General features: G+C 34.3%; 1 protein-coding gene across 1 annotated transcript; it reads left to right on the top strand.

Annotated features, from left to right (window-relative positions):
* The first annotated feature begins 720 nt into the window (after nucleotides 1-720).
* Nucleotides 721-22,098, top strand: LOC121375118 (protein DEK-like). Its single transcript, XM_041502362.1, has 12 exons — nucleotides 721-849; nucleotides 4,123-4,624; nucleotides 6,672-6,827; nucleotides 7,724-7,800; nucleotides 8,104-8,198; nucleotides 10,582-10,739; nucleotides 11,307-11,455; nucleotides 12,603-12,801; nucleotides 13,426-13,496; nucleotides 14,672-14,755; nucleotides 18,250-18,318; nucleotides 20,393-22,098. The coding sequence occupies exons 1-12, from the start codon at nucleotides 808-810 to the stop codon at nucleotides 20,402-20,404; spliced, it is 1,614 nt and encodes a 537-aa protein (XP_041358296.1). The 5' UTR covers nucleotides 721-807; the 3' UTR covers nucleotides 20,405-22,098.
* Nucleotides 22,099-23,458: the final 1,360 nt, after the last annotated feature.

Here is a 23,458-nt window from a genome sequence, read left to right as displayed (position 1 = left end):
ACTGACTAACTAAATAAATAAAAGTAAACTTTTGTCAAAAGCGATTGAATAAACTAAAAGGACGGAACAGAAAAGAAATAGAAATAATGGATGGTTTAACAGTATTCATTATTAACGTTATCTTCTCAGACAGCCCAACTAGTAAGCAGTCAGCTAGCTATTCTCGTACAAAGCAGTCGTATCGTGTGTCGTTACCTTTATTGTTATTCTTAGCTCTAATTTTTATGTACTGCTACACACCAGATGATGAAAACCGTTGTTTTCTGATATTACACGGAAATAACGCACATGCATGTGTTATTAATTTAAAGACACGCGATTGGCTGCTTTAGGGCGATGACCCGATTGTCACAGCCATTTACATTCTAATGAAATAAGCACGACCAAAACTGATTACATTATAACATATTTATAAGTTAACTGCAAGCACAAACGTGTAAGATTTTACTTTCAATAGACGTTTTTAAATGGGAATTGTCCTACGGTATGTAATATGTTTTGTTTTTTAGAATACTACTCCTATCCGTTAGATACCAGTTATTTTACAAATCATTTGAAACGTATCCAACTCGCTTTCTCTTATTAAATACGTTTTGAAACAACTCGTAAGATAAATGATACCAAACGGCCATTCATATATAGAATGCATTGTTCTTTTAAAAATACTCGCATGTACATATGTAAGTCATTGCAGTTCTTTTATCGAACTTTACGGTTAAACGTTGGTCCACATAGCTGTAAAATGTATTTTGATTGGTTAAATTTGCTGTATACGCCATTTTACCGCCATTTCTGTTCAAAGCGATAATGTCAGAAGGCGACGACACCGGGTCTTCTCCGCAATCGGGGGTATTAATATGCCACATTCTAGATTCGAAGCCGCTAATATAATTACATTTTATGTGATACTAATCGATTAGTCGTCTTGTTTATTTATGGTTGTTTTCACGTGGCTTTCGTTGGTCTTTCCATAGGGTAGAATAAAGCGTAACAATAATGTAGTGATGTTACGTTACAGATGCCCTTATATTTATTTCTTTATAACAGTTACTTTAGTATTGCGTTATTGTGTTGCGCTCAACAAAGGAGATTGTATTTAAAAATTGTTGATTTTTGTTTTTGTGTTGTAAATCCAGCTATTTATCAATGCATTAGTATTTGGTCTTTAAGTAGGATTGACTGGTACTACGTTCTAGACCATTTCAAATTAATATTTGTTTAACATGGTATGGTATCAACAAAGAGAGTGAAAAAACTGTTACAATATTTTGTATGGTAGATTGGACTACCATTTTATTTCCATCAAAAAGATAACAAATATTTTTGTTTGAGCCATAATCACTTCGGATGCTTAAAAACAAATTGTATTATAGGAAGACCAATTTTGGTGATCATTGGCATTCGGTTCTAAAAATCTAAAGCATATCCACAGGGTTGAAAATTAGCAGTCGCCTGTGGCGACCTTTACCAAGGTAGTCCGTTAGGCGACCATCGATATTAGGGACTGGCGAGTATGGTACCAGTTAAAAAACAAAGACACTGAAACTGAATCGAATGTGACAAAACACATCGCATCTGTGTTGGCGTGAACTACAGCAGCAGAAGACATAGAACATGCTCTATATTTTAATAGTGCCAGATTCAGCTTCTGTGGCTTTGGGCCGGGTCTTCTGAAAATAGAGCTCAAAACATATTGAAGACATTGCATGTATTTTTTAAATCTAGAAGTTGACGGCTTAGAAGGGACTGAATACGCCATAATTATCTAGTAGAGCTACTATTTAACAATTGTTATTCAATGTTATGGTAAAAAGGAATCATATTTAATTAGCTTAAATTATTCTGGGACAATATCAAAATCTATCTTGTAGTTTTAACTCAAACTAACATGAGCGCATGCACATATACAAATAACAATTACCTGTTACATTACTACAGCCCAGGGCTTCTTCCAAAGGTCTGTTAACTGATATTATTTTAAATATAAGCGATTTGTATTAAATAAGAACATATCCGATCTAGTCTTGACACCAAGACTTACATAATGACATAACTGTCCAAATATTACTGTAATAAACAATATGTACACAGTTATGCTATGTAATATAATAACTAAGTACATAGTATATTTTGGTAAAATGTTTTTTTTTTTTTTAGAGATTTATTTTTCTTTTGATATTTATTTTATTAGTAGCCTGCTAATGTAGCATTTACAATATCCAAATTAAATGCACACGTGTGCTTGCTTCGTCCATTCCCGAGGAAATCCGATACTGGAGAGTACCCCTTCTAGCATTGCCACAAAGAGGACTGCCACACTGAGACTAGGTTTATATACTAAAGCACGCGCAGTTCTACCTTTATTCTCTTTGTATTGCATTATTTGTTTTTACTTTAGAAACATTGCAAGTCAAGCTGTATACCTCAGCTGTTCTAGCATTTTGTTTTCACCCCTGTATTAAAAATGAGATTTAATGGTAATTTGTAAAGAATTATTTTTATTTATACTGGATTTCTTTCTCTTTTTTTTCAATTTTTTTTATTTGAGTTGGTAGGGGGTTAAAACTTGATAACATGTTTTTATATGAATTTTAGCTGTATTCATTATAAAGTTACATGCCAATTCACCGGTTTCCTTCAAAAAGGAAATGGACTACAGGGCATAAAATTTGGCACAAACGATGTTGTCGTTCGTCTATCGGTTATGCAAAACCAATATCAACATAAATATATATACCCTCTATTTTTCAGGATGAATTTTACTTGTAGAATGTAGGACATTGCATTTCTGGACATTTAATTTTTGTAATTTTCAGGGGGAGTATAACCTCGGTTTTCCTTAGAAATTCTGGTCTTTGGCACTCTTTGTGAGGCCGACACCGAGACTGCTTTGATCCTGTTACACATTTTCCTGCACGTGTGCCTTTGTTACATCTGCATCATTTAAACATAATATTGAATAATATAAAGTCAGTGAAGAAAAATACTTCCAAAAATCCACAAATTATATTTTTTTATAGTAAAACATTGCTGTAGCCTACAGCTAATGGTAGAGTTAAAATAAATAAAAAAGACTGGTAGCAAACATTTTCCTGGAACACATTTTTAACAAATGATTAATAACACTACATACAACATAATTCAATATTTGGTGTAAAATGCAATCTGTTCTTAAATTGCAAAGTTATTCGATATGTGGGACATGTACTACTCCAGATATTGATATACAGTGGAGACATTATGACAGCTTTTTAATAACCAACATCAACAAAACACTTTAAAAACCCACACCATGCACAATTAAAAGATGTAATCTGACATGATGTGCTGCTTTTTACCGGTGTTTTGGGATGGGCGTGGCAAGCTTTGTTACATAGCTAGTTTAACGGTCATCTGAAACAGAAATCGGGGAACATTTTGTTTAAATTGTTTTTTGATAGGCAACATTTGCTTTCAGTTTAAAAATTGATTAACAACTAGTTCAGTGTAACAGACATTTGTAGCGATGCGATACTGAACAACATGTTCCCAGGAAATTATCAAATAGTATTACAAAAATACATTTAACTTTATTTACCCCCCCCCCCCCCCCCCCCAGTTTTAAAACATCAAAATCTTTAGATGTTAATGCTTATGACTAGGGACCTGTTTACAACTCATTTTTACAAGCATACACTTTCTTTTTTGGTACAGCTCTGTTTTGGCTTATAAATGTATATGTCAGTTACTTGACAAAACCAAGTGTAACAAAAGTGCACTGATCACCTCTTTCTCCGTTTCAGTCAGAATGAAGTAAAGACCAGTTGTCAATATTTCAAAATGGTGATAAATCATACTGTGTGTTTAATTTCAAAAGTTCACTAACCACATTGATAAAATGAGTTATAACTAATTATGTACTACTGAAGTGAAAACTGAGCTTGTTGAGAACTGGCTGTAAAGAAAACAAAATATATGGTTATAACAGAATCAAAATACTGCATATTGCAAACTACAGATAGCTGATATGTGTGATATTTTTAACTTGATGAAAGCCACAAATATATTCACAGAATTTTATACACATGCTTGCTGTTTAAAATCAAACCACCAAAATAATCTTTACATTTCTTTTTTGAACAGAAGACCGAAGAGAAAAAAACTGAAGAGAAGAAGATAGAAGATAAGAAAAGTGGAGAAAATTCAGTGACTGTTCCTGAGAAAAAGTCTGCTGTTGATCTAGCAGAGGCTGTGAGAACAGAAAATGGACATGGGGACGAGAAAGACGATGAAATAAAAGAAAACAATGTTGAGTCTCCTAAACCTAAAGTTGAGGATGTGCCTCAGGAGAACAAAGAGGTGAACAAAGACACCGAAAAAGAACCTCTGAAAACAGAGGAGGTAAAAGTGCCCGAAAGTCACGACGACATGTTGGAAAGTCCAAATTCCTCGACAAAAGACGTATCTGGTGAGGAAAATGCGACTGTGGATGAGAAGGATGCCGACCAGGACCAGAGTAAGTCGGAGAAATCCGAGGTAGACGGGGATGCCGAGTCCACTCCGAAACCCAAGCAGGTGGTGAAGAGAAAAAAGCGAGGGCCGACGTACTATTACGAGGAGGTCAATGAAGGCGATGAAGAAGCTTGTAAGTTGTTGCAGTTGGGAAAAGATGTTTATAAAACATGCAATTTTATACGTAATGTAAAGTCTTTTTGGTCAAAGTGTTTTGGGAAACATGTTCATAAAATACATGCATGTTAATTTACTTCATTTAGAAGAAGTTCAGAATTGAACACTGTGTCCAAGTTTTAACCTTTCATTATCAAATGCTACTACCTTCAGCAATAATATTTCAGCAAAATTTAATATTTTTTATTAAAAATGCAGTAGTAACTAATAATCAATGTGCCATTATTTGAAAACAATTTACACCTTGTATGTGACATCATTCTAATGTTTTCAGTTTACAACAAATAAGTCACTATTCAAGAGTTGGCTCTTGGTTCTTTTTCCTTTTAGCCAAAAAAACTATTTTAATGAGGGTTTTCAATAATTTTTTTATAAAATTGAAATGAGTTTATTGAAAGTGAAAGCATATACCAGAGTATGACAAATATTTTGAAAAGTCACTAGCCACAGGGCTAGTGGGTTTGTGAAAACCACTAGCCCACCAAGATAAAGCACTAGCCCAAATTCCTGATCAATTATAACTGGATTTTTATATAATTTTTGTAACATTACACATTTACGAGTATAACAGTAAAATAAAACAAACACTTAAATCATGTTGTAACTTTCAGTTTTTTTGTCATGTCGTACGTTTTGTCTTTTGTCAAGTGTGATCCATTGTCATTGTCCCGTTTTTGTTTTTGCCCCCCCCCCCCCCGGGGAAAATTAATTGAGCAAACTCTTGGTTGGTATCTAAAATCACTATCAAAATAATTAAATTTAAATGAGGGTACGACAGGGTCGCCAGGAACGGTGATGCCAAATACAGGGCATTATTCCGTGTCAGACCGATATCAAAAGAATATAACGGCGACATCTAATCCGTTGTTAATTGATGAACAAAAAAGGTATTATCTTGTATCGGCAGCTATGACGTTTTATCCAAACCGATACACGTAATAGGCCAAGCCGAGTCATTGCATATGCGGTTACCATTAAAGTAAATTGTTTTCCTGATTGCCGATAACCACATGTTAGCGAAGTGTTAAATTAAAAAACAATAGGTAAATAAAACAAACGCTGAAATTCAAAGCATGGCTGGGGTTTACTTGATTGAGATTAACCTGTTGTCGCGATTGATGATTTCCAAGTTCTTAGCCTAAAACATGTGCGAGATTAACGACCACGTGACGTGTCTAACCAATCAAAACACGCATGTCATTAGACTTTATTTCCTGTGCCAGAAACTTGAAAGGGAAAGGTAAACAATGCATGCTGTAACTGTGATAGCATGTTACTGCAGTTTGCAGACCTAGCTCAAGTGGATTATTATTATATACTCATTGCGTTGTTGATATTATTCGATGACAAACGTCACAATCAAATTTATTAAACGAAATTTCAGCCGAGAGAGAAAGAAAGAAAACAAAAACCCACGACCGAGCGATGACGAGAGGAGGGGGGAAACCACTAGCCTGCAGGGGCTAGTGGTTTTGCGTTTCTCACTAGCCCAAACTTAAAAACCACTAGCCACGGGCGTCGGGCTAGCGGATTTGTCGAACTCTGCATATACGTAATGTCATCATCTGATATTTGAATACAATTGGCAAAAAAAATCTTGTCTGGTTTTACTTTACTTAACTATAAAATTCAAGGCTTGAAATAATGGCCAGCGAAAAGCAGTCTATTTTGAAGACCTAACAGGTGAAACACATTCTCTTACTAAAACAATCAACAAATCACAGCTAATTTTTCAAGTAACAGATGTATGTACTATCATCTATTTAGCTTGTCTTGTTATTTTAATTTATTATGCTGTAAAATATATCTCAGATGTCCTACTGTTTTACACACTATCAGAAACCTTGCTTTCATCCCATGCTGTTTTATTTCCAGAAGATCATATTTTTTTCTTAGCAGAACATATTTCTTTTGGCCTGCTATTTAAAAAATAAAATAAAATAGCAGGTTATAATTTACTTTCTATTACGAGCCCTGACACTGACCATTAATGTTTATTACAGTGGGATCTGTGGAGCGGACGCCGGTTGTTGAATCGGGGAAGAGGGAAAGGAAGAAGGTGGAAAGACTTTCCATGTCTACCACTTTCACACCACCCGAGAAGAAAGTGGTGGAAATACCAGAAGGAAAAGGGAACAAGCTTGGAGAGAGTGAGGCTAGTGAGTGCAAGAATTAACACAATTGAAATGTTTACATTTTACAATACTGACATGATGTTGGGGGGTCAATTCATCAGTAGTCAAATTAGACACTATTAAAGTTTTGTTAATTTTTACAAAAACATTTATATCTAGTTAATGAAATGTTGATCACTAAATTATTTATCAGTATCTTTTTTTTTTAAATTACGTCTTAATTTAATTTTTTTGGTCCAGTTAAATTCACAGCAAGATTTATATGAGGTCATACTTTCAATATTTCGGATCCACTCTGATCTGAATTCAATGTAAAAAGAAGTGTCATATGGTGATCCCAAACAGTTGCTGCATGATCATAAATAAAAGAGTAAACCAAAAAAGAAATTCTAATGATTCCAGACCTTGTTGTTTAAGGTGAGCTGTCACTCTTGCTCTGTATCACATCCATAACACTAGATCGTTAAGAGTCATTTTTATCTCCCCTTACCATGTGGTTTTATATGACAGTATCAATATGGTAATATTTTACATTCTTCCCATAATCTAAATTAGGGGAGTATTTGATCACTCCCTTTAAGAAAGTACATGTTTTGTTTTTTTAGTGTCTGACCGGGGCATTATCTAATAAATAACTTTTTTGTCGGTAGTAGGTTAAAATGTGTTGTTCATTGGTGATTGCAAATCCTGTATTAGTGTCTACCGACGATAAGCTTGTAACTGCATTTATTATCTGAAATAATTTTTTAACTTTGGGTCAGCTTACAGCTTGGTAGATAAAAGAAACCTAGAGTCATTAAGTTAAAGAATCTTAATTTTGTATGCTTTTTGTGTATATTCTAAAAGTCGTGAAAACAAAATGTGATGTTGAAAAATAACAGTTTTGTTCTTGTGTTAACTACTGTGTTTGTTATCTTCAGTTGAGGTCGAGTTGAATCGACACCGTAGCAGCGATCTGAAATCTCTGCATAGAATACTGTTTGGCGTCACAGGAGTTGTAAGTATATTCAGTCATTCTGTTGGATAATTTTTTTTATTATGTTTTGTAATTTTTGCAAAATATTACCTTGATTGTGGCTAATAAATGAAACTCCACACTCAATTTAAAGACATTTATTTGAACATTTACATTGCCTAGATTTGATAAATTCTAATATGAAAGTCCGTTTTACTGTACATTTGACATCCTTTGAACATTTTATTACTATTTTATTTTTTGTTGGGTATATGAGGTGTAATAATAATTGATATTACATAATTGTGTCAAAAAATTGTTGAAAATTTTGAATTTTTCTTTCAGGCGACGCTAGCAAAGAGAAATATCCGTCAGTTTACTGGGTTTGCCTTTGATAAAAATGACAAGGAATATCAGAAGAAAGTTGATATACTGAACAAGTATGTTGTGTGTTGTGTCCCGACAGTGCTTATGGTTTGAAACCTGTTCGTGAGCAATAAACTGCTCTCCAGAAATTATGTAGGAGAAGCGATTGCTCTTGGTATCAAATTCATAGTAGTTTTGAGTGAAATAAATATGTGATGTCAGCTTGAGATGACCAGCACATTTTTCACCCACACAGTAATCGTTTTGCGTACGTTATTGCTCGTTTTATATGTGGGTTACAATACATATCGTGATATGATATGTGGGTCGCAGTACGTATCATGATATGTGGGTCGCAGTACGTATCGTGATTGATATGTGGGTCGCAGTACATATCCTGATTGATATGTGGGTCGCAGTACGTATCGTGATTGATATGTGGGTCGCAGTACGTATCGTGATATGATATGTGGGTCGCAGTACGTATCGTGATATGCTATGTGGGTCGCAGTACGTATCGTGATTGATATGTGGGTCGCAGTACGTATCGTGATTGATATGTGGGTCGCAGTACGTATCGTGATATCATATGTGGGTCGCAGTACGTATCGTGATTGATATGTGGGTCGCAGTACGTATCGTGATATAATATGTGGGTCGCAGTACGTATCGTGATTGATATGTGGGTGGCAATACATATGGTGATATATGTGGGTCGCAATACGTATCTTGATATGTGGGTCACAATACGTATCATGACATTATATGTCTGTCACGATACGTATTGTGATATGATACATTGGTCGCAATACATATCGTGATATGATTATGTAGGTAGCAATACATATCGTGATATATGTCTGTCGCAATACATATTGTGATATATGTTGGTCGCAATACATACCGTGGTATGATAGTTGGTCGCCATACATATCGTGATATTATATGTGGGTCCAAGCCTGGAAAAAAGTGGTGGGTCACGGTTGTTGTCCGGTACAAATTTGTCATTTGTCAAGCTTTCAAACAATCTAGTGCCATTGTGTTTATTTGATGCGTGTAGTGGTAATTATTTACAACGGCCGAATACACAGGTGGCATGCTCCGGGTTAGCTGTCTATATTTTGCGGTTCTTACGGATGTCAATTAAGTAATCAAAATAAAATGGAAACGTATAATATTTGTTTTAGAACAACTAACGTACACATTATGCAATATGTTTATTAGGTGCTTTGTTATTTTAAAGTTCTGTCAGTTTTGAATCTGATTCGAATTCGTTGACATTTTGTAGGCTTCATCATAGCCCAGTACTCTGACCTTAAGAAAGCAAGATAGACATTTGGACAGAAACCTTTTAGCATCTACGTATTTAATCAGAACATTATTGAAAGGGGGTGCTGTCAGGTTTCTTCATGTCGTGTGTGTATTAGTGATTAATATGTCTTACAGTTGGGTTTCTCTGGCTAGCCTCATTGCAGTGACTCATTAATTGTATTTTTCTGTTGTAATGTTTTTTTAAATGTATATTTAACGACAGGAATTTTTTTAACTTGGCATCGTGGAAAGATAGCAACTATTTTATTTCCAAATAAAATTGCAGCATGTTAGAAAGTCTGACGAAATGTCAACTTGTTTGATTATGATTAAAATGCCCCACCACTAATCCCAATGATTATAAATTGCATTATTTTATTCACAATTAATTATAGCTGTCAGTGTTCAAAATAAGCACTTGTCCGTTTGTCCCGACAAGTGAAAATCTATTCGGACAAACAAAATGTGCCTCAGTGGTTGTCCAGTGGTAAATATAAACATTTTCCAGTGCAGTTCCATTTTTAGCAATCACAAATATCATCCTGATACTTGAATAAAATAAACCATTTATTTGGACAAGTGAAAATATTGGCGGACAAGTAGATTTCTAGATGTATTTGTCCGGTGGAGTAGTAAAACATTCTTCATATTTCTATCAATGATTGTTATTTGCTGTTTGTTTGTCTTTTTCTGTATTTACTTGTGAATAGAATAAAACAGACTTTTACCTCAATCCACACCCATCGAAACTACATGAGTCACAAATACTTATCGTGGTACAATACGTGGGTCACTATACATGTTGTGATGTGATACATGGGTCACAATACTCATCACATACACGATATGTTGTGATATAGATCGGGGCTCGAAATAGCGGCATGCGAAAAGCAGTCCCGTTTTTTAGACCAAGTAATTTTTCAAGAGACAGATGTATGTACGATCATCTCATCTTCTATCTAGCTGAGTGAGCTCGTGATTGTGTTATCTTTTATTTTTACATTGATCTCAAATACAACTAGCCCTGAGGCTGATACCACAGTCTGCAATCTTTACTAGCAGTCGCAAAGCAGTGGCATTTCTAGATTTATAATTACACCTTTCTAGTATTACTTTTATGAAAATAGATATGTCTATCTTTTTCAGGATGTTTCTTCCAGTGTTGAAAGATATTTGCAAGGTTCTCTGCATAGAGAGATCTGGCACGAAGGAAGCCATCATTCAACGGATTATGGATTTCCTCCTCTGTCCTCGGATTAAAGGCAAAGCTATAACACCAAAATCGTCACAACCCAGAAAAAAGCGTATGTATGATTATGGTGTCTTGGACACGTTGAGTTATTTTTTTTTGTGTGTAAAATATGCAACCAAGGTCAAGTTTTTCATACATTATGAAATTTGTAAAACGTAAATAATAAGCTGTTCTGTTTTCGTGAATTTGTTACATTAAAACATTGAAGTTAAAGTTTGTTTTGTTTAACGACACCACTAGAGTATATTGATTTATTAATAATTGGTTATATTAGACATTTTATAATTTTGACATTCATTCATTGAGGAAACCCGCTAAGTTTCCATTAGTAGCAAGCAAACTTTTATATGCACCATCCCATACAGACAGGATAGCACATACTACAGCCTTTGATATACCAGTTGTGGTTCACTGATTGGAACGAGAAATAGCCCAATGGGCCCACGGTCAGGGATCGATACTTGAATAACCGCGTTTCAGATGAGCACTTTGCCACTAGTCTTTGTCTCCCCCCCCCCCCCATTAAAACATTTATGTATAACGATTAAATTGGAAAACTAAACATTGGAATGGTTAAATAGGAAATTTTATGTGAGTAAACTTCTATTTGAAATGTCAGGAGCGACGAGGAAAGAAATGGAGGAGAGGAGAAAACAGGCTGAGAAGGAGGGCAAGACAAAGTCAGAGGAGAAGAGTAGTGAGGAGGAACAGAGTGAGGAGGAGGAGGAGGAAGAAGAAGAAGAAGAAGAGGAGGAGAAGGAGCCAGAGGTAACGGTTTTAGTCTAGTCAGTCTGACGCCAAATAACCATAAATAAAATAGGTTGAGTGCGTCGTTAAAACATTTCTAGTCTAGTCAGTCCCATCCTCGTACAATTTTTAATTTTTTTTTTTAGAATTTCAGTTTGGTTTGACGTTTTGGAAATGTAAGCAATTTAGAAAACAATTGGCTCAGAAATAAATAACTTGTAGTAAATTCCATAGTATGAAAAAAGGTGTTTCTGGTCAGAAGGACTATAGGTTTGATGATTAACACTTTTAATCAGTTAATGACCATTTGTGGCAATGTATTAACATCAAAGTTAAAAAGGGATGATATGTAGCTCAGTGGTAGCAGTCATTCATATTTGAAAATATCAGGCAAATTTGTTTTGTTTAACGACACCACAAGAGCACATTGATTTATTAATCATCGGCTATTGGATGTCAAACATTTGGTAATTTTAACACATAGTCTTAGTAGAGTGAAAATCAGGGACATTTTTTTTTTTACTAGTATCTTATATATGCACCATGCCACAAACAGGATATAAACAGTTGATAATATACAAGGCGTGGTGCACTGGCTGGGATGAGAAATAGCCCAGTGGGCATCAGGTGAGTGATTTGTGTTGTGTAGAAAATGTTTTGAGTAAAGCTTGCTCATACTGACAAAAAGAAGTTTTCATTGGCACTCATTGAACAATCACTGAATCAGTATATAATGGTATTCAAACACACGGTCTGGTTGGTATAAAAGCAGCTTCTTTTCAAACATGGTCTTACTGACCATGGAATCTTGTTTTTTATGTAGCTAAATATGCATGTGCATCCTGTTGCACAAAAGTGAAATATGATTGTCCCATAGAAGATGCATAAATGTTTAGGTTTATTGTTAATTACCAATATTTGAAATTTTTTTGCATTTTCTGTTCAACATCACCTGTCCTCAGAACATTTTATCCTGTCTTGTAGTTAAGATGATTTGTGATATTGGTACATGGGACATCTGAGATATGTGAATGTAATACTATTAACAGTGTTTTAAAACGTCCCAGATGAGAGGGGGGATTTGTTTGTTTAATATTTCACTATGAAGTTACTACAAATCTATATAATTAAATGAATTACATTATTTACTTTTTGCATTTGTATCCAGCCTCCAAAAAAGAAGAAAAAAGTAGAAAAGTCAACACCAAAAAAAGCTGAGAAAAAAGAAGAAAAGTCTACGAAAAAAGTGAAACAAAACGAGAAAGAAGAAAAGACCGAGTCGAAGAAGGAGATGAAGAAGGAAACTAAAAAGGAAACGAAAAAAGAAAAACCTCAAAAGAAAGAAAAAGCAGAAAAGAAAAAACGTGGTATTTGATTTTTGTATTAAAATATGGCTTGTAAAACCAGTTTATAAAATGTGTAGTTTACAGTGCAGGAATGTAAGGTGGTGATAATATTCAAGATGTGTATTGGTTGACGTCAATGTTGAGTTATGTGAAATGAATATATTCATGTTTCATTAAAATATTTTTGTTGTTTTCTTTGTTTCTATGGTGCTGTATCATATCATAAAAACCTTTTTCTGTGTGAACATTTTTCATGCACTGGGCTAATAATTATTTATTTTTTGTGGTTTAAATATATTTTCTAAGTCTGCAGTTAACAAGAATGGACAGTAGCTAATGTTTTAGGTATGGTCCCTTTAGGGTTATCTCCCTTGAAATAACACATACAGTTCAAATACCATAACCAGGATTCAAAGTAATTTTATAATTTGTGTCAAAACAGAGGAATATATTAATTTATTACATAATTTGTTTTGTATATTTACGGTAATATTTGTGAAATACTAGTATGGAAAAATATTTCTTTATACCTTACATGTTTGTTGAGGTGTCTAAAATTATATCCCCTAACAGACCATTATACACTCAAACTGAAGATTGGTTTAGTGTAGATTTTAAGAATGTGTATGTTTATTAATGTTACAGCTGCTGCTGTTGATGATGACAGTTCCGAGGAGGATGAACCACTCGTCAAGAAGAGGAAGGAAGCACCTGGGGTGAGTTGGGACATCTGGGGCAATGCCTGCAATTAAGAAAATGTGCACAGCAAAAATCACGCCGTGAAAATTATAAAATTATAGTCCACAAAAAAAAGAAAGAGTGCCACGGATCATTAAAAAGTGTGTGGCAATCCCCATAGAATTGCTGATTGTCACAGGCAATTGCAGGGGATGGTGGGCCAGTTCAAATATTAGTTAGCGTAACAGAAATGTTCAAAACCAAGAACTGAATCAATATCCACACATAATTAAATATAAAGTTTTTTAAATTTTATATTTGTGCAAAAGTTATTAAAAGGAAAATGTTATACTAACCCAGAGTTACTTTAACTCTGCTTAAGACGAATGGACCCAGGTACAAAGTGTGTGTCGACTGATATATCAAACACTGGTATAACAGTTGTGTTTATGGAGAAATGCATAGAAAAGATCACTTGGATACTGATGTAAAATGGATTTTGTGGAATTCAGGATTTAATCGGGCTCAGCCCAAAAACTATTCATATCCTTGTTCTTTAAAACTCGCATTAACCCAGCTTTCAGGGGGTATACTACCAAATCAAATCCCATAGACGACAATAGTAACATGTGGCTAAAACACCTACCTGCAGTGTATCAATCAACATAAACATAGATATAAATACTACCACCCCTCACCATTAAAGTGAATCGGAAAAAATTAGAGGTGAAGTTGCTCATTTCAGAGATAACTGGTGGCATCTATGACTACCCTAGTTCCGCACAAAATTTTAGTATTTTTTGTTTTTACAGGTACCCCATACATGTTTCAGGCACACGGCTACTTGACACAGTGGTACTAGATAAAATAAAATTGCATACATGTTTTGCCCAGATACAACTTTTTTTTTTTTTTTTTTTACAACCAATACACTCACATTTATCACCAGTCACAGGACTTGTGGTGTTAACTTCTCTATCTCCTCGAACTTTGATCCAGCTGGTTTATTTGGTTTAGTACTACCTTCAAGACCTGGCAGATTTATGGTTTCGTTTGTTTACTTTTTTATTCACCATGTCATGTTCTTTTAATGTAGGAGACCAAGAGTCATAATGATCATATTTTAGTAACCACCAATTAAACTGCGCTTTAAAAAGTCTGCTTTTTTTTTTACCAACAATTTAAAAATAATTTATATTGTGTTTCTTTCCAGAATGACGAACTGAAAGACTTGATAAAGAAAATATTAGACGGTGCTGATTTAGAACAAGTGACGATGAAGACTGTTGTTAAGCAGGTAACTGACTTAGATATTGTTTATTTAAAGTAACTTACTCTACTTCCCGAGCTACATGGTGTAATATGCTTAAAATAAACATATATAAGTGCTTTTTCAAAAGTAACTGAATTGTTCCATTAAATGCTTGATCATTATGTTTTGAGGTAAAAGTTCTGAAATGTTTTTTAAAAAGGTGTAGCCAGTTTTTTTATATTTATGGCACATTTTAGCAGATTACTTGCATTAAATTGCAAGCACATGTTTTTATATGCCCGTCTATGGGTCGTATTATGGTATGGTGTTGTCCATGCGTTTGTCTGTTAAAGGAAACATGACACGAGACCATATTATAGCTCATTTTAAAAGCAAAATAATATACAAATAACTTTATAACAATAAAATACGTGTAGTTAACTTAAAATGAAGAAATTACGCTAATCAGTATCAAAGTACGATTTATGCATATTTATTCGTGAACGTTCGGAAAAAAAGGGAAGTGACGTCAGAGCCGCTGTACTCTTCCATTGTTGTTAACTGTTTATATATGGAGTAAGGGGCTTACGAGCTTTTCAGCCCAACAGTGCTGTACTGTGCGGCCTTTGGGTGTAAAAATAAACAGTTTAAACGATCGGGATTATCTTTTTATGGTTTTCCAAAGGATTGTATCCGAAGAAAGATGCGTGTATTTTATTGCAAAAGAAAATATTGGACACCAACACCGCATAGTACTTTGATGTGAGCCTATTTACAGCCCGGAGCCCGAACGTTACCCGGAGACAAAAACAGTACTCGGTTGCGAATGCCGAGGTGTACATTGTACATATTTGGCACAAAGATACACCTCAGCATGATGTATTTATATATGTTAAAACAAAAATGTAGAACTTTTTATTTATTTATTTTTTTGGAAAAAAAAAGATTTTTCATGTTAGGGCTGTAGGCCTACATAACAAAATCTGTATTCACCGTCCGAAGAAGGAAACGTCAATAAGTAATTAAATATGCCATATACAAACATGGGATTTGGCATGAGGATACATCTCAGTACGATGTATTTAAATATGTTTTTAAAAAAACGTGTAGAAAACAATAATAATTTTAAATAATGTTTTTAATCTTCGGGCGGAATACATCACAAAAACGTTCCTCATCACCCGAAGCCCCAAAGTAACACCGAAGTTCAATACAAAATAAACCACTACTGTCGGTGTTGAAATAACTATTGTTTCATCCACGGGCTGACTTGAGAATCGGAGTGTTGTTTTAGTTAATTGGTCCTTTCTTTCCATGGCCTGCACGTGATTCCTGATTGGCAGGTGTTTATTGCAGGGTATCGACCAGGTAAGTGATTACCACGGTCTAGACATACGTACAAAATACGTGCCAGTTTTTTTAAGATCACAGGGTATTGTGGCGTAACCTGTCGCGACTATAGTACAATGTTAATGGACATTATCAGCCGCCCTGCTTCATTATTGTAAATAATGCTGTAAAACCCTCGATTAAGTAGACTTTCCCATCTAAAATTACAAAACTGACCAATTACGTAGTACCAAAGAAAAGAAAATTATCACTTGGGTATCGTGAGTGGTCGTTTTTACTCTAACGCACCCTACCAATAGGCCTAATAATATGCTACTTTTTTTATGAGAGAAAAATACTATAACCCCATTTCGTTCTGTTGATGCAAATAGAAATATATTTAGTTTAAAAGTTGATTATACTCTCATGTCATTTATGTTGTTTTACAACTCAGGTTAATGAAAGTGAAGCGCCTTGTCGTAAATTAGAGCATTTGTTTACACTGTGCATATAGATTTCATTATGCACAGCCCGAACATAAAAAATGCGATATTTTCTAAAAAAAAAAAAAAAAAAAAAAAAAAAAAAAACTTTTATCCTACATTTATATTTTTTACATATTTAAATACATCATATCGAGGTGTATCTTTATGCTAAATATGAACAGTATACACCTCGGCATTAGCATCCGAGTTTTGGTTTTGTCTCCGGGTTACTTTCGGGCTCCGGGCTGTAAATTGGTCAACCGGTCTGGTCTGGCACCATCGGTTTCTCCACCCTCCGACTTGCTATCCGTTTTTTCTTCAGTATCACCGTTGTAAGTAAATGTGTGTCTTTCTTCATTTACTAACAGCTCATATTGATACGGCAAAACGTTTTGCGAACGAACACTCATTGTTTTGGTAAGCTGTGCAAGTCTTAGATTCTTTATGAGTGGTACGGACTAATGCTTTTAAGTGTAAGGCTTCAGATCGAGCGACGCGTCTCTGACGTCACGGACCTCGTGATTGCCCTGCTCATTAAAGATCGGCAATTTCCGCTAAGAGCTCGTGTCTGGGTTTTTTTTATGGAGATATTTTAAGTAATTAAATTTTTATTTTTTTTATTTTTTAGGCGATTCAATTTATAATTAATTGTACATGGTTGGTGCCAAATATAGGTTACGTGACATGTTTCCTTTAAGTTTTTCTTGTCCAGACCATTTCTTGCATACAGATGCTTACAGGACCATCAAACCTAACATGTAGGAACAACTTGGGATGGTGGTGTGTCACATTCTATTACTAGGTTACTGTGACCTACTTTTCATGGTCTACTGCACATAACAGTAAATCCTTGTCGGATACAGGACCATCAAACCTCACATGTAGGAACAACTTCGGATGGCGGTGTGTCACATTCTATTACTAGGTCACTATGACCTACTTTTCACGGTCTACTGCACATAACAGTCAATCCTTGTTCGATACAGGACCATTAAACCTCACATGTAGGAACAACTTCGGATAGTGGTTGGTCCAAAACAAACTTCATCCATCCCATTGCCAAAAATTCACATAATGAGAATTGATTCATACCCGTATCATATTCATTAATATAGATATGGTTTTCCATCAAACTTTAATGGGCATATCATGTACCTCACCAATACTCGTGTTAAAAATATTTCGGGTTCTCTATTTTTATTAACCGTGACTTATATATTTAAAAAATATTTTATTCACTTTTATATGGCTTTAGGGATATAAATATATTAGTAATATATGTTACTGCTTGTACATTTATGACTAAAATAATTTGAGTCATTGACTCTTATTACGATAATCGATTTGGTTGTGAACATAATAACATTCAGAAAAACTTTGAATTACCCCCCAGATTTCTAGTCTCGATGGAAACAATCGAGTTTAAGATGTAACATACTGATTTGTTTTTGCAGAATGATTTATAGTCATTATCTTGTTATTTCTTATACATGGCTGACACTGGAAATCATTTAATATATTGCTTTGAAAGTTATTAAAATGTGTCCAATTTAAACAGTTTTATGAGCCAAATATTATGTGGCCAGTGACTGTTTCATGTGGTCATTGCATATACAGGTATATAACTCCCTTCAACTCATTTAACATATGGAACCTACATGCACGTACAGTTAATACCGGCTAGTGGCAGAGAGATGATTGTGATCATGTATTTTTTAATTTCAGGTGTATGCAAAGTATCCAGATTTTGACTTGACTGATAGAAAAGAGTTTATCAAAAATACAGTTAAACAGGTACTGTTATAACCAAGCTGTGTGTGATTAATAAACTGCAAAATCTTTCTCAGGCTAGTTTTGTTGAATTAAGGCATCTCTTTACTGTGGGCAGATGTTTTTTGCAAACGAAGCTAATTCTGGTCATCTGTGTGAAGAATAGCAAGGCAAATACTCACAGCCAAGTGATGTCAAGCTTTTCCACATGGAAGCTCCCATTGCAGCTACTGATACGAGACCTACATATCACAAATTGGATTCCAGCTTCAAATGAAATCTTTAATTTTTGTTCTGAACTAGTGACATATTCAATAATTCGCAAAGGTTTAGACACATACTAAGCATCATGTCATTAAAGCAAATATATGTTTGCTAATTGCAATTTTAATGTATTGTTTAAACCAGTATTCGATGAAGGTACACAACATACTGAAAAATAGTTGTTTGTTGACATTTAGTCTAAATAAATTGATAAAAACTACTGATTCGGGCAAATTTTACGTTTAAAAAAAAAAAAAACTTGGCAAAACCATAATTTTCTTAATAATATAGGATCTTAGGGATATAACGACTGATTAGGTGATAGTAATAAAACAGCAGTTTATTTTAAATATAGTCTTAATAGATTTACTGTGAACATGAACATTTGTCATATTTGTTCTGAAACATCTAGGTTTATCAAAGTTACACAAGACAATCTTATTACACAAGATGTTGTCCTATCTGTTCACCGTCTTGTTACACTGGACAAACAGTTGACCCTTACAGTGTTGCTAGTATTCATATGATCTGTGCATATTTAGATTTAGTATTTGAGTTTTTGCAGTTAAGCTTCCTATATCTGTATTCCATCAGGATTTTAGTGGTACTTTGATTAAAAATGAAATGAGCTTAAAATATTTTATTTGTTGTGGTGTTTTAGTATTATTACGATAAAAACTATTGTATACTTCATGTTCAAAGTTAAATTTTATATCCGTGTTCAAAATAACTGATACTCAATTATGGCAATTGAAAATAATGGTGGACAACTCAAATCTTGTCTGCCTGGAACACAAACACAGAGAAAACCCCAGACATGCTGAATGAGAATGAAAAGTTCAACCCCTGCAGTTGCTAACGGCAAGAGGCAATGCTCTGGAGTTCTTAATTCTCCATGGCTATTGTTTGTCTGGACTATATTCAGGTTTTTTTCCAGTGGCATGGGTTTTTGTAGTGGATACTTTCTTAATTGCAGGGGTTGGAAGTTTTATGTTATTAATACAAAGAGTCAGCATTTAGTAGATGCAGCCATCTTTGTTTATCGTCACATATCTTTAGAATATAGCTTAATATTATTGTTCAATGCAATGTAAAAAGTTTTTGTAATTTGTGATACCCATCTGCATGGCTTATGAAAAATAAACAATACAGAGGTATCAACTCTTCATCTAAGTTCAGATAAAAATTAGTTTGATCCTACTTGACCTGTTATTAGTTTGGATCCAAGTGCCCAACACAGATGATGTTATTGCAGAATTATTAAAGAAAAACTAGTGATGGATCAGTGATAATGTGATATTAAGGATGATTATGATGATGAAGCTGTTAATGCCATGTTGATGAGCGTCTGATGATACCAAGCCGAATATTACCATATTTATTGCCAATCACAGTAGAATGGCTGAAAATACCAGGGCCCCTTTCTACGAAGTGATCTTAGCTCTAACATCACCTTAAGTGTGTACGGTGACCTTAATGCTAAGATTGCTTCTTGAAACGAGGCCCAGTAGCTCAAATAAATGTGGAATGACTGAAATTATAAGAATGATATTTTCATTAACCGACATTAAAATCCATGTTCACTGTCACAAATATGTGCTGTCATATATTATGTGATTTTAAGTGGTTTTATTTTGTAATTTGCGGAAGTATTAGTTTTCAAGAATACAGGCAAGTAAAGAAACCATGGGCAAATCAGTGCTGACCACACTCGTCAGATGGCAACTCATAATTTGTCTTCAGTGTAAATCCGGTTTCAGTTCATCTTCTTGAGACACAGTTACAATTTATGATGCTTGTTTTGTTTACATAATGATGAATTCTGTTATTTCAGATAATTTCCTGAAAAATTCCAGTGTTTGATTGAAGCATCACATAATAGGAACAGAACCGACTGACAGAACGGCAAGCCTAAACACCTTGACGTGTTGAACGTGGAAGCATCAACACCAGATGTATTTAACTACAAGTGCACGCATCTAAAACCACATGCCAGCCACTTCCTTTAAATATCGGGTAATCGACCGTAAACACCATTCGGAAAATTGTATTAAGGGAATGTCTTGTGCTACATTGTAACTTGTGGCTTAGTGGTAAAATAAACATTGGTTATCATTCCAGTAGATAGGTCTAGAGAAATTCTCACACACCACCAGGGCTTGAAATTAGTCTTGGTGTTGTCCATTTTTAGAAATGGTAATAGTTTTAATTATAGTATATATGATAAGGATCATGGAATAACAAGGGCACATCAGATCAGATGATTGAAAGAGGGAGCAACATTGGATGGCACCTTTGTATAAAAAAACCCCCAAAAACTGACCTAGTGTTGCAGATAAATATAGTTGTGACATTGACAAATATTTTTGTTGGATGTCAGCTATTGGTATATTACAATTTTGCTGAAATTTACAATTTTATTTTTATGGCAAATTAATTTGTATTAGATTTAAACATTTAGAATATAATTTATATTTGTAAAATGATTTTTAGTAAATTTATGCGGAACTTTTTTTTATTAAACAAATGTATGCATAATGAATTTGAGTATGGCCATGTTTTTAGATGCGTGCCTGTTTCGTTGTTAAGATAATGCCTAAAACTTGTGGTTGTCTGACAACCTGGACTTGTACATTTCATGTAACTCTTCTGTAGTGCTGATCAGTCTCGGTTCCTTTGGACAGCACACAGTTCAGGAAAAACTTACTTTTAGTACAGGTGGTATTAAGATTTTATATTACAAGTTAACCTCAAAAATGCTTCTGTTTTCTAAAACCCAATTGATCTAGAAACTAAAAATGGTTAATGTCAATAATGGGGCTCTACAAACTAATTATTTTAATTTCATCCGAATGTAATGTATATACTTTAAAAGGAAATACTGCTATGCCAAAGTCTCCCAATGGTATTTGTAAAAGCCATTTTAAAAGAAGGTAATTTTATTTTATGAAATATACCATTTTAGTTGTTTAGGTTTGTGCCTGTTTAATAATATTTCCTGGCATATTTTTATATTTTGAAAGACATTTTTTTTAACAATTAATAAGAAATAAAATGTTGCATCAGGAAACCCCCCAAAAAGTCTTTGAAAGACATACTAGACTATAGTAGACTACGGTACCCATATTGGACTTTGCCAACAATAAAACCAGTAATTTATGTAAAAAAAATTGTTGTAATTTTATAAAACCAAGTTTTGTTTGTTTGTCCAAGTCTACATCTCGTAAGTTTGAAATATGTTGGTGCCCTTTGTTCTGGGAATACAGGTCGATACTGGTAGCTTTGAACTTCTGACGGGGCCCTGTAGCGTCAGACTCGTCATTGGAACCCCATAAATAACTGGTAGCTTCTAATTTCATAGAGTCATCTCATACATCATTTCACAGTCATGACATGTCATATGCATGTATATTTTTAGCTTACATAAGCATTTTGTGCTTTTTTAAATGTTGTAAACATTTTCACCCATGATTTTATGAATATCCCTCTTTTATGAAATGTGTAATATAAATACAGTGGTAATAAAACTCTTGAATGGGATACTGTGTGTTGTTTGTTACTGACCCCGGTAGTGCAGGTCGTTGCTGACCCCGGTAGTGCAGGTCGTTACTGACCCCGGTAGTGCAGGTCATGAATACCTTGTAAAGAGACTGTCAGACTTTGCTGCCATTGTAAGATGTTATTGGTTTCTAGGACAGTCGGAAACATATTGAATATACACACTGATATTTTAACAAGAAAATGTGTTTAATAAATAATTTAGCAGACTTCATCTTGAAAACAAACCTCGGAAGTTATTAATGTCTCCCCTAACTTGGATATTACCATATTGATACCACATAAATTCACGTTAAGGGGAACTAAAAATGACTCTCCTTAAGACTGGGACTGAATGATGGCTCCCCTTAAATGTTGAGGTGGGTGAAAAGCTGAATTCATTATAATAGTGGCAGCAAAATGGAGACCATCTCTTTGAAGGCTCATATAGACTGGGGGGTGTGGTGCGACTAAAAACAATAAATGTAAATACATTCAGTTTGAAATAGTCTGAGACTGGATGCACGCGATGTGATCAACCGCAATCAAGTAATCGTATATGATTATATATGCCCAAAATGCAAGCCTCGAACACATCCAGTCTATGAACCATAAGATGGAAAAAAACATTTGAACACCTAGAGATAACAAGAATGCAATACTTTCCCAATTCCAATGGATGTGTAACTTTTGACATCAAGAAAAAAACTTATGTCCCAAGACTGGACAGCACATACCAAATGATTAAAAAAAAAATATATATATATATATATATTGACACTAGTCAAAAAGAAAAAAATAACACATATCATGATGTCAACACACTGTATAGGTATGTTGTCTTGGCAACTGAAACCGTGATTTACTGTGATCATTTTATTTATCTTTTTGCACCAGTACATATTTTACATCCAACTAGCACAATCGATATACTGCAAACAGTGCCACTTGAGAGCATCATGATGGAAGCCATTCATAATTATCTCCAATAAAACATTGATTTACAATTACTCTTCTAAATGGGCAATCTGAAATCTAATCTGAACCAATAATTTTACTGTCTAATCAATTTTAGGATCAATTTTCATTACTAAAATTTACTCCCATGAAATATGATTTTAGAGATGCAGTTTTTCAGCTATCAAATTTAATTTATTTTTGTTTAATTTTTTTAGACTAAATTGTTGTTTTTAGTCCCATTTTATTTTATTACTTGTGAGAAAGCCTACATTAAATCGTACACATTAAATCGTACAAATACTAACAAACCAGTCTTGTACAGTCACATAAGGAAGGAAGGAAATGTTTTACCCATTTTATTTTATTACTTGTGAGAAAGCCTACATTAAATCGTACACATTAA

The sequence above is a fragment of the Gigantopelta aegis genome, chromosome 6, assembly GCF_016097555.1.
Source record: "Gigantopelta aegis isolate Gae_Host chromosome 6, Gae_host_genome, whole genome shotgun sequence".
Lineage (NCBI taxonomy): Eukaryota > Metazoa > Mollusca > Gastropoda > Neomphalida > Peltospiridae > Gigantopelta > Gigantopelta aegis.
The sequence above is the reverse complement of the archived record's forward strand: the minus strand, read 5'-3'. Positions and strand labels throughout refer to the sequence as shown.